This window comes from Sminthopsis crassicaudata, chromosome 2, assembly GCF_048593235.1.
Source record: "Sminthopsis crassicaudata isolate SCR6 chromosome 2, ASM4859323v1, whole genome shotgun sequence".
Lineage (NCBI taxonomy): Eukaryota > Metazoa > Chordata > Mammalia > Dasyuromorphia > Dasyuridae > Sminthopsis > Sminthopsis crassicaudata.
Window position 1 is genome coordinate 670,609,458 of NC_133618.1, and position 17,068 is coordinate 670,626,525.

Genomic DNA, 17,068 nt, shown 5'->3' on the forward strand with positions numbered 1-17,068 from the left:
AGGGAGGAAGGAAGAAAGGGAGGGAGGAAAGAAAGAAAGAAGGAAGGAAGAAAAGGAAGAAAGGGAGGAAGAAAAGAAAGAAGGAAAGAAGAAAGGAAGGGAGGAAGGAAGGAGAGAGAAAGGAAAGAAGGGAGGAAGGAAGAAAAGGAGGGAGAAGGGAAGGAAGGAGAGAGAAAGGAAAGAAGGGAGGAAGGAAGAAAGGGAGGGAGGAAAGAAAGAAAGAAGGAGGGAAGAAAAGGAAGAAAGGGAGGAAGAAAAGAAGGAAAGAAGAAAGGAAGGGAGGAAGGAAGGAGAGAGAAAGGAAAGAAGGGAGGAATGAAGAAAAGGAGGGAGAAGGGAAGGAAGGAGAGAGAAAGGAAAGAAGGGAGGAAGGAAGAAAGGGAGGGAGGAAAGAAAGAAAGAAGGAAGGAAGAAAAGGAAGAAAGGGAGGAAGAAAAGAAAGAAGGAAAGAAGAAAGGAAGGGAGGAAGGAAGGAGAGAGAAAGGAAAGAAGGGAGGAAGGAAGAAAAGGAGGGAGAAGGGAAGGAAGGAGAGAGAAAGGAAAGAAGGGAGGAAGGAAGAAAGGGAGGGAGGAAAGAAAGAAAGAAGGAAGGAAGAAAAGGAAGAAAGGGAGGAAGAAAAGAAAGAAGGAAAGAAGAAAGGAAGGGAGGAAGGAAGGAGAGAGAAAAGAAAGAAGGGAGGAAGGAAGAAAGGGAGGAAGAAAAGAAGGGAGAAGGAAGAAAAGGAGGGAGGAAAGAAAGAAGGAAGGAAGGAAAAGAGAGACAGAAGAAGAAAGGACAGGAGTTTTTATGAATTGCCTACTATTTTCCATATACTGTGCTAAGTGTTTTATGAATGTTATCTGAGTAGCTATAAACCCTGACATTAGTGTTATTTATTATTAGCCAAATTTGCAGCTGGGGGAACTGAGGCAGAGAGAGGTTAAATGTCTTGTCCAGAATCACACAGCTTATCAGTGTCTGAAGCTGGACTCCAGGCTCAGTACTCTTTCCAATGGGCCACTGTGGAGCTGGGTTCAAATCTCACTCTGGCATTTGGTGCTTTTGTGTGACCCTGGACTAGCTACGTTGTCCTTCTGAGCCTCTGCTTTCTTGTATGTAAAAAGGAGAGGTTGGACTTGGTGCCACGAGGTGCCAGCTACCTCTAAGCATATGATCTTGTGGTCTAGCCTACATTAGCCGCTAGGTGGCGGCAGCGTGCACAGAGCATTGATCTTGGAGTAAGAAAGCCCAGAGTTCAAATCCCAGCTCAGACACTTACTAGCTGCAACTTTGCCCTATAAAATCAGAGAAGGAAATGTCAAGCTACTGCACTATCATTGCCAAGAAAATCCCCGAGGATGACAGAGTCAGATACCAGTAAACAATAACAGAAATCAAATGTAAAGCAATGCCTTTCTAACTCTAATTATCTCCTCTGTTTGGTTGCCACTACAGACACATAATTATCCCTAGCAAAAAAAGAAATAAAAAGGAACACAAAAATTTTCTGAAGTCAATAGATAATATGTCCTTGTATCCAATTTAATAATCAGTTGCTGTAAATGGCTTAATACTGTCAATAAAATTAGTGCATCTAAGAATGTTCATTTTTTTTTCAGACTTCCAAGGCTTTATTTTAATTGTTTAGATGTTCATATCAGTATGTTGTAGAAATGAAACGGCTTTTATCCAATTCTACAGCGGTAAGAAAGCTTCCGACGGACTATTTAAATAAAGCATATATCAGTTATTCAGGCATCTGTAATGTACTTCTAATTATCTTCTAATGGACTCCTTGTAAAGAGGGTTTTATGAGGAAATCCTATTAAAAGCAGTCTTTTTATTTTCTCCTGGAACACCAAAAAGGTTTTGTTCAGGGAATTTCTATCTGCGAGATTCTTTAGAGTCCAGAAATATCAAAGAAGGTTTTCATTATTATGCATTTTATGTAAACATGGATTTGAAATGCAAAATGGCTATTTGAAATTCAGCCCAGCCACAAGACAAGAGACCAGCAACAAAAGATCTCTGTCTGAGTGTCCACTGATCTTCCAGCCCCGGCACATATTCCGCAGCTCCTTCTAGTAGGAGCAATATTTATGAATGTCACTGGACTGTAACATATTCTTTTTGCTCAGGATTAACACAAAATAAATCTACATCTAATTTCCTAGGCAATTTCACATCCATCCAAGAAGTCTTGAGGCAAAACGCATTGGTTAGGCCTGTGCAGCTACTGAAGAAATATATTTTGTTTTCCGCTTGCTGCTCATAAATCTCATACTTGAGCCTGTCAGGCAGCCCTTGCTACACAACAACAGAAAGTGGTGATTTTACATAATCAATTTCAACTAATCATTTTTTTTAACAAAAAAGAAGAAAAAGCCAAGGATGAAGGAAGAGTCATATTCTCTGTCTCTCTGTTTTTTTTTTTCTCTCTCTGTTTCTCTCCTCTCTGTGTCTGTTTCTCTGTCTCTGTCTCTCTCTTTCTCCTTCTATCTTTCTCTCTCCCTCTTTCCCACTTTCCTCCCTCCTGTGTTTCTGCTTCTCTCTGTATCTCTCTCTCTTTCTCTCTCTTTCTCCTTCTATCTTTCTTTTCTCTTTCTCTCTCCCTCTTTCCTACTTTCCCTCTCTCCCGTGTTTCTGTTTCTCTCTGTATCTTTCTGTTTCTCTCTGTATCTTTCTGTTTCTCTCTGTATCTTTCTGTTTCTCTCTGTATCTTTCTGTTTCTCTCTGTATCTTTCTGTTTCTCTCTCTCTCTCTCTCTCTCTCTCTCTCTCTCTCTCTCTCTCTCTCTCTCTCTCTCTCTCTCTCTCTCTCCTTCTGTTTCTGTTTCTGTGTTTCTGTCTCTCTCTCCTTGGAATTGGTTTGTTTGTGCCTGAATAAACTGTGAAAAGTTATATCTTCTCATCTTCTAATTCAATTTACTCATTGCACATTTATTAAGTACTATTTAGTCAGAGAAAGGTACAGACTTCAAATACTGCCTCTGACACTTTCCACTTGAGTTATTTTTCTTAACCTGTTTGAGTCCCAGTTTTCTAATAAAATGAGCAAGTTGTAGAAGATGGATGGATGGCACAGTTCCTTTATGGTCTTAACATATGAGCTTAAGACCACTAAGATGGAAAAGGTCTCATACAACCATCAGGAAAAAAAACAACAACAATATCTCTATTTTCTAGAAGTATATATTCCTTGCCTTTGAGGGATAAGAGAAACATGCATAGCATATGTTATAACACAAGGTTGTGGTTGATGGATGAGGCAAAGGACAGATCTAGAAGAAGGGCACTAGAACATCTAAGGAAGAATAAAATACTTTGTAGTAGGGAAGTCTGAGGAGACAATGCTAGGTCTGGGCTGTAAAGGAAGATAATGATTATGAAAGGTAGAGATGAGATGGGAACACATGTACCCTGGGCTCAGAGGAAAGACCAAGCAAAAGCAAGAGGTAAGAGGCAACATCCTAAGCTACAGGAACTGCTTTGATTTAAGCAGAAGAGACAAAATTAGATGTTGTTATCGGGCATTTTGACCAGGAAGGCAGTGAGATGTAAAAAAAAAATAGTGTGCTGAATGATGATGATGAATTCAGATAGAAGTAGTAAAAAAAGTAGAGAAAAGGAGGAGAAGGGAAAAGAAGAAGAGAAATGATAGCGAGCAATAACTATTTCCACATTTTAAGTGAGTGGATGGACCTAGTTTCAATTTCTGCCTTTAATCTTTAATATTTACCAGCTGTATGACCCTGACATAAGTAGTTTTTAGCTCTCATAGCTTCAATTTACTCCTCAGTAAGATGGGCTGAATAAAGCCAGTAGTACTTCATTATGAATGTCAAGTAAAACAAAAATATTGGGAAAAAAGGGTCAACATCACAGTGGAGAGCCAGAACAGAGATTGAACAGAAGTGACTTTTTTTAGACACCCATTTTCAGATGACATCATCTTAACTGAGCCAGCCAAAGGCTCCTAAATAATATTTATTATCACCACCCATATGGGAAAATGAGATTGATGAAGAAATTTATTATTCAGTTAAATAGACAACCCATAAAGTTGATCCTTTGTCTTGGTCAGACAATGTACAAGGACAATGAGCTAGACTCGGAAATAAAGAGGAGGAGCAAATGGAGAAAATAAGCTTTAACAATATATCCCTAGGCTTCTCTTTGATCTATCTTTTAGCATCAGTATTCTTCCTATGAGGGTGTATGATGGAACGTCAAGGATAATCCCTGTCAAGGAGGAGATGAGGTTGAGGATCAGTCAAAACATAGTGGGGAAAAAAGCACATTTTAGGTATGAATGGTCTATGATTCTTTGTAAATTAGGAACTGATCAAGAAAAGTGGGTTAATGTATACCATTAAAGAAATGTATGGACAGTGAAAGAAAAACCTAGGTAATTCACGAGAAAAAAGGATAAGCAATGAAGGGACTGAGGGTTTCCTTGGTATCCACAGGTACCAGGAGATCTAGAAAAAAACCTTTCTGGGTGGGAGAGAACACTCTGAAGCAGAACTGCAGAAGAACAAAGTAACATGGAATGGATAGATATAGATGGACTGCAATCCACATCATGGGAGGGAATGGGCACATGATAAATTAAAGTATGAAATAATTACTGATCTCAAAGTATTTTTTTCTCAAAATAATTTTATGAGATGGCTTTTGAGGATCAAATGAGGCATCTTATATAAAAAAAATTTTGCAAACCTTAAAGGACTTATAAAAATGTCAGCTATCATCATCACAAGTAATAGTATATACATTTTATAAAGAAATTTAAATTCGTCTCATTCAATTATTTAAGAATCTGCCAATACCAATCAATGGCTCAATCAACAGATTTTTATGAAGCATTTACCTTGTCCTAGACACCATGCTACTTACTGTATTAGTTGCTCTGGGGATTATCTCTTTCTAACCTTTCTATCTGTGGTTTCATCATGGTACAGAATACAACACTGGGGAAATCCATCCTGTGAGGCAAATAAAAGTCTTTCTAATTTATAGTTTTACCCCCCTATTGTTGTGCCATGGTTCCCTTTTATTGTCCTGCCTCATTTTCCCTAAATTGTTCTGCCTCAGTTTCCCTAAGTGTTCTGTCTCAATTTCCCTAATTGGTCCTGCCTCAGTTTCCCTAAATTTTTCTGCCTAGATTTTCCTAATTGTTCTGCCTCAATCCCCTTAGTTTTAACCCCCCTCCATTTCCTTTCATTAAGACTGATATAACTCAGGGTTTACTGTAAAGTTATAAATTCTCAATGTGTAAACTCGAGATAAGGGAGAGTGCAGACTTTCTGGCTCTAAACTGGACATCTCTTTAACTTCCAGTTTGTTAGAATTTATGGTCCTTTCCCCCAGCCTGTCAGAGCCAAGTTGATGGTTCCTGCCTGGAGATTCCCACTCCTAGAGTTTGGACTCCACTCCCCTGCTTTTGTTTAGCTACTGTTTATAAATATGTCATTGAGAACTCACATTCTCCACTGGATGCTTTGGACATCAGCCCTGGGGGCAGCATGCCCCCAGCACAATCTCTCCCTTTCAATAAAATATTAAAAAACTCTCTAAATTCTATCTTGCCTCAGTTTCTCCAGGATTACACCATGACCTAGAGAGTTTAAGTAATTCATCAAGAGTAGGTCAGCTCCTATATATCAGAAACAGGATGTTCACCTCCCCCTTTTTTTTTGTCTTCAAAGCTGACCTTATTTCCATTATGGAACACAATTGTTGTCATCCTGTAGACTTAAGGATGAAGAAGACATGATCGCTTTTGTTGAGGACTTTATGGTCTAAGAGAGTGACTCATATTCTTTCTATGACTCGCTTTTGTTTACAGACACAGTTTTTGCCCCATGTCTTCATTCCACTCACAAAGAGATGGGCTTTATTTTCCTTGAAGCAGATTGATTACTGATTGTCTGTGAGGGAGGAATGACTTTTGGCATTTTGGCAGCCCTCCTCTCTGAGTCCTCTCTGAGGACAGGGAGGGAAACTGTGTCTTCCTTGGCTTCTGGTCTCCAAAGATATAGCTTGGGATCACAGAAATGAGGCTGTGTCAGAAACCAAGCCAATAACAAAACAATAACTTTAAAAAACAATATTTAGACTTATGGTTTCTAAAATATGTGACTTTAAAGGATGATTATCCTTACCAAAAAAATTGTTTGAGGTACTTCTTCTCAAACCCGATCATGTCTCCCTACTAGGTTTATCACACTTGAGAAGCTGCTCTAGCATTTTTCTTGGAACAACCACACAAGACAGGGAGAACAAAAAACAAAACAAAACAAACAAACAAACAAAAAACATTTGACAGATGAGAAAAGGGAGGCTCAGAGAGATCATAATTTATATCAGATAACCCAGTTGGGAAGAACCTGATTTCATGGTAAAGATCTAAAGTATCCTCTTTTTCTTTACTTGTCCACTGAAGATCCCCACTTTCTGCCAAATAAGTTTATTTACAAGTTTGCACGGTACTGATTACTGGATTCTTTCCTTTTTTACCTCTTATTTCTTGTATTTTTCATGCACTTTTCAAGAAAAAAAAAATCAAGGGAACAATTTTCCAGTGTCTTTCAATACACTTATTTTTTTCTTGGTTGAAACATTGAATTGCTAGTATTTACATGGAACTAATACTTAGTACTTGCAAGACTCGGTTTACACTATTTTAGTGTATGAGTCTGTTCTATCGTCAGCTAGGCAGGCATCTGTGGAATCAAAACTCGAGAGCCGTGAGAGACCACCCATGACAGATGAGCAAACCCAGTCCCAGATGAATGAAGAGACTTTCCAGTCCATGTTCCTATGGACCCATCCTGATGCAGCATACACAGTGCTGGTGGGAAGGAGATCAAGATTCCTTTGGTCTGGGTGACTGCTGGGCAGCAGAGCAGTACAGCCATAGACGGGTAGGTACACTGCCATTGGTCCCCCTGTTTTCTTTATTTACTAATGGACAATTGATTAGAAGGATGTACCAGAAAACCTCCACTTTCCCGTTTGCCTGTGTACCCCTCTGAATGTACCTCTACGAGTCTATTTAGTAAGTGGCTTTCCTTATGAATTTCTGTTACTGTCCTTTTTATTCCCCATTAAAACATGAGTTCCTCAGAGATTGTTAATTGTCTTTCTATCCTTAGTGTTAAATGTAATACTTGACTTATAATAAGCTTTTCTTATTGATTAATTGATTGTTTGCACTTGGCTTGGTAGAAAATCTCTGGCCCTGGGCTATAGAGCTAGATGATAGAGATATAAAGGCACTCCTTCTCACCTACACCTTCATCTTTGAAATATGAGGAGGGGGTTAGAAATTCTGACCCAAAAGCTTGACTTAATTCTACTTTTCAAAGTTTTCTATGGATAGCTTCAAAGCAGAAGAGGAGCTGGTGCTCTTGGGAGGGTTTTCCAGCTAGCTGCTGCCTTCCTGCATCCACAGAATAGTTTACTTTGATGATTGTCAGGTAGAAGAGGACCCATTTCTGAATATTTCCAATGCAAGGTAACAGGGTGTGCATGCAACATGATGATGCAAAGTCATTATTAGAAGGTCATACAGGATGTCAGAAGGGCCTACCATTTCTAGACACATCTTTTTTTTAAATTTCTTTTGTCTCCTATTTCTAGGTACCTTATATCTGCTACTTACTTTGGTATCTAGATAGAGTCACAGCACTTTTTTTTACCTTGCCCTTCCTTCTCTTTTTTATGTTAAAGTATAAATTAAATACACTATATGTCTACATGTCCATACAGTTATTTTGTTGCACAAAAAGAATCGGACTTTGAAACAGTGTACAATTAGCCTGTGAAGGAAATAAAAATGCAGGAGTATAAAAATAGAGGCTTTGGGAATTCTATATAGTGGTTCATACTCATTTCCTTGAGTTCTTTCGCTGGGTGGAGCTGGTTCTATTCATTTCTGTTCTATCAGAGCTGATTTATCTCATCTAGGAAGAGGTTTGCCCTTCCTTCTCTCTGAGAAGGATCAGATCTGCCTTTAGGTGTACTCATCCATGGACAAAAAGCCCATCATCATTCCAGTCCAGAAATCCAAACCCTATTCTTAGGTACCACTTTCTAACTAGATGTTCCCTTCCCAATGTGTCTTTTAAAGTCCATATCTATGATCATCAGTGGACATGAAAAGACCACCCAGGCTGCTACAATTTTATATTATTTTATTTTTTTGCCTAGAAGTAACTTCCAAGGGCTCTTCAGGCAGAATCATTTATCCAAACATTAATCACCAGAATTGCAGCACTGGAAGATTGTCATACTTAAGACACATGTCACCTTGATGGACAGCTGCTTCAGGTCCCCTCAATATGGTCAGAATTATCCCTATCAATTGTCCACCAATTGTTAAAAATTGTTTTATTTCCTGAAACCATATGATAGAACACCTTTATTAATGTTCATCACACATGCAGCTGTTTCCTCCTATAGAGGCAAATGTTTGCGTTGACCAAATGGATGAATGGATGGGATTGTCTCTGTACCTTTGAGAAAACAGCATCATCCCATGATACTTTTCATCCAAAATGTTGAAAAAGAGATATAAAAATTGAAACAAGCAAAACAAACAAACCCCAGCAATGCTGGGCTTGGAACAGGAGAGTGAATTGGAGTTCCAGTTCCGACACTTAGTAGTTGTGTAACATAAGGTAGATCACAAACTTCTCTGGGTACCAATTTCCAAATCGATTTTATTATCTACTTCATGGGAGGTAGCAAGTTAGTTTTCTATCTGCCTTGGTTTCTTTACCTATAAAACTGGATAGTAAATAGCCTTACTGAATTCTTAATAGAGTGCTGTGAAGAACAATTAAAATGTTATGTTTAAAGCACTTTATAAGCCATGAAGAAGGGACTTATTGGTAGGTCATTAACTAGAAGATTAGCTTTAATGAGAACATATTCAACTATTTTCAAGAAAAATGCTAAATATCCCTTAAATTTTTCCCCTTTTCCTGGAGAACCTGAAAGATTTTACATGGATTGAGTGACAAAGCTTTATAATGAGAATGCAGCAGCTCATCGCTTTTGTACTTTTCCTCAATTTTACCATGGAAAGTGACCTGATGTTTGGGACTGCAGGGGACAGAGAACTAGTTTAAAGAAAAATATTCTAGCACTCAGATGCTTTCCCTAACCACTGGAGGAAACATGAAGCTTTTTAAATGAGCATTCAAGCTCTTGTTGCCCAAGTCTCATCTCTAATAAGAAAAAAGACAAACAAACAAACAAACAAAAAAAAAAAAAAAAAAAAAAAAAAAACAAAGAAAACACTATTTCTCAATCCCTATGAACTAAAATGTTTTTAAGGCAGCGACTGCCACCAACAGTTACCTTTGTATTCTGTGAAGTTGATGGAGCTGCCAATCCTGATGGCCCATGGAATTACACAAATTCTAAATCTCACCAACCATTACGTGGCCAATTCCGAACCTGCCCTACATGGCAAAAGACAGCAAAGAACCAAGAATTCTGTTCAGATAATGTGGATCTCAGTTTTTGTTTTTAAAATAGATGGTCTTTCAAGTTCTTTCTGCCTCTAGAACTATGCTCCCATAATGTTTTCCCTTTAGGGGACCCAATACCAGTGGGCCAGGGGGAAAAAGAAGAGAAACATTAGAGGAAGAACAAGATGGTTGTTTTCAAATATTTAAAGGACTGCTGCTCTGAAGATGGATTAGAATCATTCTCATTGTTGCCAAAGGCATCAGTGAATAGAAGTTATAGATCTATAAGGTTTTATATATCTATAAGGAAAATCTTCCCAACAATTTGGGTTCCAGGTTAATGGACGGAGAGTGATAAGGGAAGCTCTTCTTATCTATCCCCTAATTTTCCTGAGAAGGAAATGGAGGTTCAGAGAGATGGTTTCAAACCCTGGTCCTCTGATCCCACTGTGCCCTTCCCACTGTGGATGCCATCTCTTCTGCCAGAGGAGCCATCTCAGAGGAGAAAGGCTTCCTTGTGAGGTGGTTGATATCTTTAATCAAGAATGTCAAAGATGCTCCAGGTCCTTCATTTTACAGACTAGTAAACTGAGGACGTCAGAGATCATGTGATTTTCCAAAGATTTACAAAAGGCAAACATCAGAGGCAGGATTGAATCTATGTTGGAAGTGGATATCTTCAACATAAAGAAGATCCAACTCACTTCCAGTTGATCAATGATGGACAGAAACAACTACACCCAGAGAAGGAACACTGGGAAGTGAATGTAAACTGTTAGCACTAATATCTGTCTGCCCAGGTTACTTATCCCTTCAGAATCTAATACTTAACGTGCAATAAGAAAATGGGATTTACACACATATATTGTATCTAGATTATACTGTAACACATGTAAAATGTATGGGATTGCCTGTCATCGGGGGGAGGGAGTAAAGGGAGGGAGGGGAAAATCTGGAAAAATGAATACAAGGGATAATGTTATTAAAAAATTACCCATTCATATATACTGTCAAAAAATGTATAATTATAAAATTAATTAAAAAAAGGATTGAATCTATGTTCCCTGCCTCCAAAGCCAGGGGTCCACCAGCTTCTCCACCTTTGTATTGATCAGGGATGTATTGTCTGGGGTGGTTTCAACTCAATGGGTTCAAAACTCTCATTCATCTCTGAAATTCTGTATTTGCATTTCTTATGTCTTCTTTGTATTATGTTCTTCCCTGAGAGGAAAATGCTACCCTATTTTGTAGCACCTAAGGAAATAACTTTAGCAATAAACATAAAAATAATATGGCTATAATCATCACCTTCCTAAAAATATGAACCAGGTGTGTAAGCCGACACCAGTTTTGCGCTCTGTTAGATTAAATATACCAGGCAAAGCTGCATTCACTGTGAAGAAAATTAACATCAGTGGTCCCTCCCTCAGTGGGAGCTGTGAACCTGATTCCCCATTTTGGAAGCTATAAAAGTACTCCTGAATATCTTGAAAAGGATTTCAAAAACATTTCCTGATATACATATATATGTATATATAATTTGTGGAAAAACCATAATTTGAAATATTAGATATTGAATAAAGAGAGTTCAATCATTGTAAAAATCAAATAACTACATAGATGCTCAGGAAGACCCATAAGGCTATAGATAATATGAAATTTCAGGCTCTCCTGAGAGAAACCAGAAATGAAATACAATCTCAATGAGGAAAAGTCAAAACTTTTCTTGTATTGGTGCAAGGATGCTTGAGGACAAGATAAGGAAGCACAAGGATGTAGTTGAGGTGAGCAGTGGTTCAGGGTTGAGGTTCTCAGTTAACATGATCAGAGAACTGAAAGGGACCTCAAAAATATAGTAATTCATTTCTTTGGGGGGGGGAACTGAGGGATGAGGAGGTCAATGTTCCAAGAGTGGAGCACACACAGGGTAGGCAAATCAACCGTGAAGCTTTAAGACACTGAATTGGAGAGAGGAGGCAGCATGTCAGGTTGTTCAAATCATCATGACCCACCATTTCCTTTCAGATTGTAATGGAGCCTGAGTCCAAGAGTCTTGAGAATAGTCATACTTCTTTGTTTGTGGCAAAGAATTGGAAAGCAAGGGCATGTGCATCAGCTTGGGAATTTGCTAAACAAATTGGATACGATTGTGTTGGATTACTATTGTGCTATGGGAAATACTGAGTGAGTAGGTTCAGGAAAACCTGAAGCTTTATATGAAGTGATGTGAAATGAAGTGAGCAGAACTAGCAGGAAATGTGTTCTCGACAGCAGCAATATTGTAACAATGATTGCATACATGCAAGAGAGACAAATAGACAGAGACAGAGACAGAGAGAGAGACAGAGAGACAGAGAGAGAGACAGAGAGACAGAGAGAGAGACAGAGAGAGACAGATACAGAGAGAGACAGAGAGAGACAGAGAAAGAGAGAAAGAGAGAGTAAAAGAGATACAAAGAAAGAAAAAGACAGAGATAGAGATTCAGAGACAGACAGAGACAGAGAGACAGAGACAGTCAGAGAGAGACACTGAGAGAGACAGAGATAGAACAACAGAAAGACAGAGACAGAGATAGAGGCAAAGACACAGAGAGACACAAAAAGAGGACAGCTGTGTTTCTAGCCCAGTAGCTTTAATTATTGCCCTGAGAATCAGCTTCTGTGAAGTTACCTTTTGCTGATGCTTCACGCAGGTACTCCCATGTACTAGAAATCTAGAAAAGAAAATTTTCAGCCTCGAAACCCTGTCTGTCAATGATTCAGCATCAGCACATGGCCTGATTTTAATCAGTGGAAATGACATTAAGCCTTTGTACCTTAAGAATAGCACGATCTCTCCATCTGACTTATAACGGCAGCTTTTCATCTGTGCTGTGTTTCCCCCAATAGAATGGGAGCTCCTTGAGAACTCCTATCTTCCCCTTTACTCACCACTTCTTGTGCTTTGCACATAGTAAACATTTCAATCTTTTTCATTCATTTTTTCATTCATTGCTTCATCATTTCAGGAAACATGGTCCTGTGTGAAAGAGCTAGGGTTGGATGTGGATGGCAAAGGAACAAAGCCAGGGCGATAACTGAAGGCACTGGGCTAGAGCTGTAGATGTCCTCTCCCTGCCTCTGTGGATTTGTGTATCTCTGTCTTTCTCTGTTTCTCTGTCTCTGTCTGGGTAATTCGAGATGGGGTACTGCTATTTGAAAGAATAAATGGTGTAATTCCTCTGGTTTGAATGTTTGGTAAATTTCTTTTAAAATGCTCTCAAACGCTAGTTTTTTATACTTATTTCTATGAATTATCCTTTGCCTGACCTAATTATGCTCTGCCTCATTTATACCCACATGGTGATTGATGCTAATAGAACATGCTTATTAATGGTTTATTGATCTCAGAAATATATTGTAGAGATCTCTCATGCTTAGCAAGATGATTTTTTTTATTTTGACATTAAGATATAAAACAAACTTTTCCATAGTATGGCAGAAGAGAAACACAGATGAGTGCAGATGAAACTGCAAATCTACTACATATTCCTTTTAAATATTTTCATATTTATTTTACATTATATATATTAATTGCAATATATATTTAAATATATTTAATATATTTAAAATATATAATGAAGATAAAAATGCATTTTGCCTTCCCCCTTCCCCCCTCTAGAGATAGCTACCATTTACACAAATATTTGTATTTATGTAAAATCGTTGTATAAATCCATTTTCAGTTCTTTCTCTGGATGTAGATAACATCTTCCCTCATAGATGCTTTGTAGTTAATTTGGGTAGTGAGAATAGTGGAAATGAGTTACTCAAAATTGTTCTTAAGACGTTATTGCTATTAGTGGATATAATATTCTCCTTCATTATTTCATGAATGTCTACTGAAGTTTTTATACAATCATCAAATTTATTATTTCTTATAGCACAACAGTATTCCAAGAAGATACCATGACTTATTCAGCCATTTCCCCAGTAGATGGACATCCCTATAATTTCCAGTTCTTTACCACCACAAAGAGAGCTGCTATAGATATTTTCGGACATGTTCGTTCTCTTCCTTCTTCCCTAATCATTTTTAGAACCAGACTTAGTGGTGGTATTGCTGGATCAAAGAGCATAAGCAGTTTAATAACTCTTTGGGCTTAATTCCAGATTGCTCTCCAAAATGATTAGATCTGTTCACAGTTCTACCAACAGTGAATTAGTGTCTGAACTTTTTCATATCCTCTTTAAGATTTGTTATTTTCTCTTTCAATCATTTTAGCCAATCTGATGGGTGTAAAACAATATCTCAAGGTTGTTTTTAATTTGTATTGCTCTAATCAATAATGCTTTAGAGTATTTCCTCATATGGCTCTAAATTGCTTTGATTTCTTCTTCAGAAAACTGCCTGTTGATATCGTTGCCCATTTATCAATCAGGGAATGAAGTGTATGCTTATAGATATGACAGAGTTGTTTATATATTTGAGATAGGACTCCTTTATCTGAAAACTGTCTATAAATTTATTTTCCCATTTTTCTGCTTTCCTTCTGATCTTGGCTACATTTGTTTTATTTGTACAAACTTTTTAAATTTAATGTAATCAAAATTAACCACTTTACACCTCACACTGCTCTCTAGCTCTTGTTAATTCATACATGGTCTGCTAGCAGGGAACTACTGAATGCTTTGGAATTGTGGAGTGATCTGATCAGAGCAACATGATATTGTGCAGAATTCACTGATTGGATTCAAAAGATCTAGATTTCAATTTTACCTCTCAAGAATTCTATCTGTGTGATCTTGGTAAAATCCCTTCAGCACCCTGAGTCTTTGTGTCTTAATTGGCTGAGGAGTGTTGCAGGAGACATATTTGTGGTCCCTTCCAGGTCAAGGTCAATGTGTTAATGACACTAAAATTCATCTGATAGCAATGGACAGGGCATAGTTACCAAAACTTTAATATACTATATTATAATATATATATATATATATATATTATGTATATAATAATATATAATATATTATATACATATATAACATATTATGTATATAATATATATTATTATATAATATTATATGTTATTATTGATCTAATTGGTTCTGCTGAAATGGGACAGTTTTCAGGCTTTCCTCATATAGACACTTCCCTCCTGATTTTTTTTTTTTTAAGTGACTTGCCTAGGGTCACACAGCTAGGAAGTGTTAAGTGTCTGAGATCAGATTTGAACTCTGGTCCTCCTGAATTCAAGGCTGGTGCTCTATCCATTGTACCACCTAGCTTCCCCTTCCCTCCTGATTTTAGCTCTCCCTAGTTTTAATCCCCTTTTGGAGATCCAGCTCCTGAAACACAGATAGCTGTGCCTTGGTCAAGGGGAGATACACCTGGACACAGTCCCTTACCCAAGAGGCTTTGTGTTGGTGCCTTCCTTTGGGGAGGTCTTTTCTCTAACATTTCTTCCAGTTTTTCCACATGAAAAGCAGAGCACAAAATAAAATGTCAACAGGTTTACACACAAGGCTGCCGAGGGTCCGGCACATTTACAAGTGGGTTAGTTCAAAGGCATGCGACTGCAGAGAGAGAAGCAAATGGTCGATCTGGGCTATTACACTTCTGTATCTGTGACCTGGGAAAGAAGAAAAGAGCTTCTGCCCTCTGATTCTGGAAAGGGAAAAGGACAAATTGCCAAGCTGTGCTTGTTGATGGAACATATATGGCCAATGTTTCATGGTGCAGTTTTTAAAATTGAGCAGAAAGAGAAACCTGTTTCTATTCTGAACCATTTTGAGGATCAGTAACCCCCTGTTGCTAATTCTTCCAGATAAAACGTCTTATACCTGGAATTAGAAACCCAAATCCACCAGCTGTCTGTTTCCTGTTCAAGGGAGTTCTGGGACTGACTCTACAATGGATTAACTACTTGGATAACCTGGACCTCAGGCCCTTGCTCTGTCAAATGAAAGGATTTGGCCTCAGTTCTGACACCCAATGTTACCGTGATTCCAAGAGCTCTATTGGGGCAAGAATCCCTTCTCTCTGTTTTCACAGTAGGGCTGCAATTTATGCTTTGTGGCAAAACTAGGGATATAAAATAATATGGCCTTATCTATTCAGCCTCCTAGTACTAATTAATTAAAATATTTCAAGCAAATTTTGCTAAGTAACTTTTTAGATAACATATGTATTTATCTTTCTTAAAGAATGCAGTGCTAAATTCACCAACACATTGAACACAGAGAACACCACCAATGACCTCTCAACCCATTTTTACATCCTCCTCTGAGGATCATTCAAGCTATATCTACTGTCCAAACAGAAGCTCCATGGGACCCATCCTGAATCACACTGAGAGTAACTTAAAACAAATTTCAAATGCAGATCTTCTGATTCCAAGCATAATATTCCACCCAATGTGCCACAATTCTCATTAAGAATGCTCTATGATGTCTCGGGGGATATTGGTGTCCCAAAATATGGTCCATTGAACCAGACTTAAAGCCAGAAAAACCAGGGCCTGGCTGACACCCCCTATCCATGTGACCAGGGGTAAGATCTTTAACTTCTCACAGGCCCAGAGAACTAAGAATACAGCTGGATCAGAGTTATGGATCAGGATATAAGTTCACATGCTACTACTATTGGAGAGAGCAGATAGATCCTTGAAGGAATAAGATAAGCTGAAACCATAGCTAAAGTAAGTGTTGTAGCCCAATTCTCCTTGGGTTCTGGACGTCCCTTCTTGATTGCATTAGTGACATCTCCTAATCCTTACGCCACCAACCCTGAGATAATTAATAACCACATTCCAGCCCGCCCCTTACCCCAATTACCTCGTTCTCAACGGTCAGTAGTCAGGGATTTCCATTGTTTTTCCCAAGTTTCCTGTAGCCAAGCCTGCCTATATACCCTACATGCCTAATATACACACGCCTAATTTGAATGTGATTATCTTGAGCTCTGGGAATTTTCCTTTTCTCTCTCCGTTTTTAGAGTTGGTCACATAGTAAGCAGATAATACATGTTTCTCCTTTTCATTCAATTTCATTCCTAACTTCAATGAATTTTTAGAGCTATCCCATCGCATGAGATGGAAAAGGAGAGATTCTCTCCATCAAGAAAGAATTGCCTTGCATCAGAGCTATAGATAGAAGGAATCTTAGACATCATAAATTGTTTCACACGCTGCCAGAACCTAGCAGGTTCTATAGAAATGCTGAGTCCCTCCCATTCCTATTCCTCTTCTCTTTTTAATTGATGAGGGGTCAATGTTTTTATTTATTTATTATTTTTTTAATTTTTATGTGTGTGTGTGTGCGTGCTTTTGGAAGACTCATTGGAGTCAATCAGTAAAGTGTTCAGTAAACATCTGTAAGTGAGAGATGCAGCTGTGTGTGATTCTGGCCCTTCAGCAGCTTACGTAGAAGGAAGGAGTTCATTATGACTCCCAGTTTAACCACATAATAGTGTTCTCTTACCCCTGGAGGGCCTTTTCTCCAAACCAATCTCCTTTCCCTAAAGTGCGAAGAAAGATTGGGTCTTCACTTGGGGAATCTTCTCGAGTGACATTTACCTAATGGGGGGAAAGAAGAGAATGAACATTTTAGAAGAATAAAGACTTTGT

General features: G+C 38.3%; 1 protein-coding gene across 2 annotated transcripts in view; it reads right to left on the reverse strand.

The window, feature by feature from the left end:
• The window catches only part of PRKG1 (protein kinase cGMP-dependent 1), a 1,273,864-nt gene that overhangs the window by 221,506 nt on the left and 1,035,290 nt on the right, over positions 1–17,068 (reverse strand). For both annotated transcript variants that reach the window (XR_012487204.1, XM_074297069.1), the window contains exon 7: positions 16,923–17,017. Coding sequence is in view for 1 of the 2 variants with exons in the window: in XM_074297069.1 (XP_074153170.1) it covers positions 16,923–17,017 (95 nt within the window). In the remaining variant the exon portion in view is untranslated. The remainder of the gene's footprint in view (positions 1–16,922; positions 17,018–17,068) is intronic.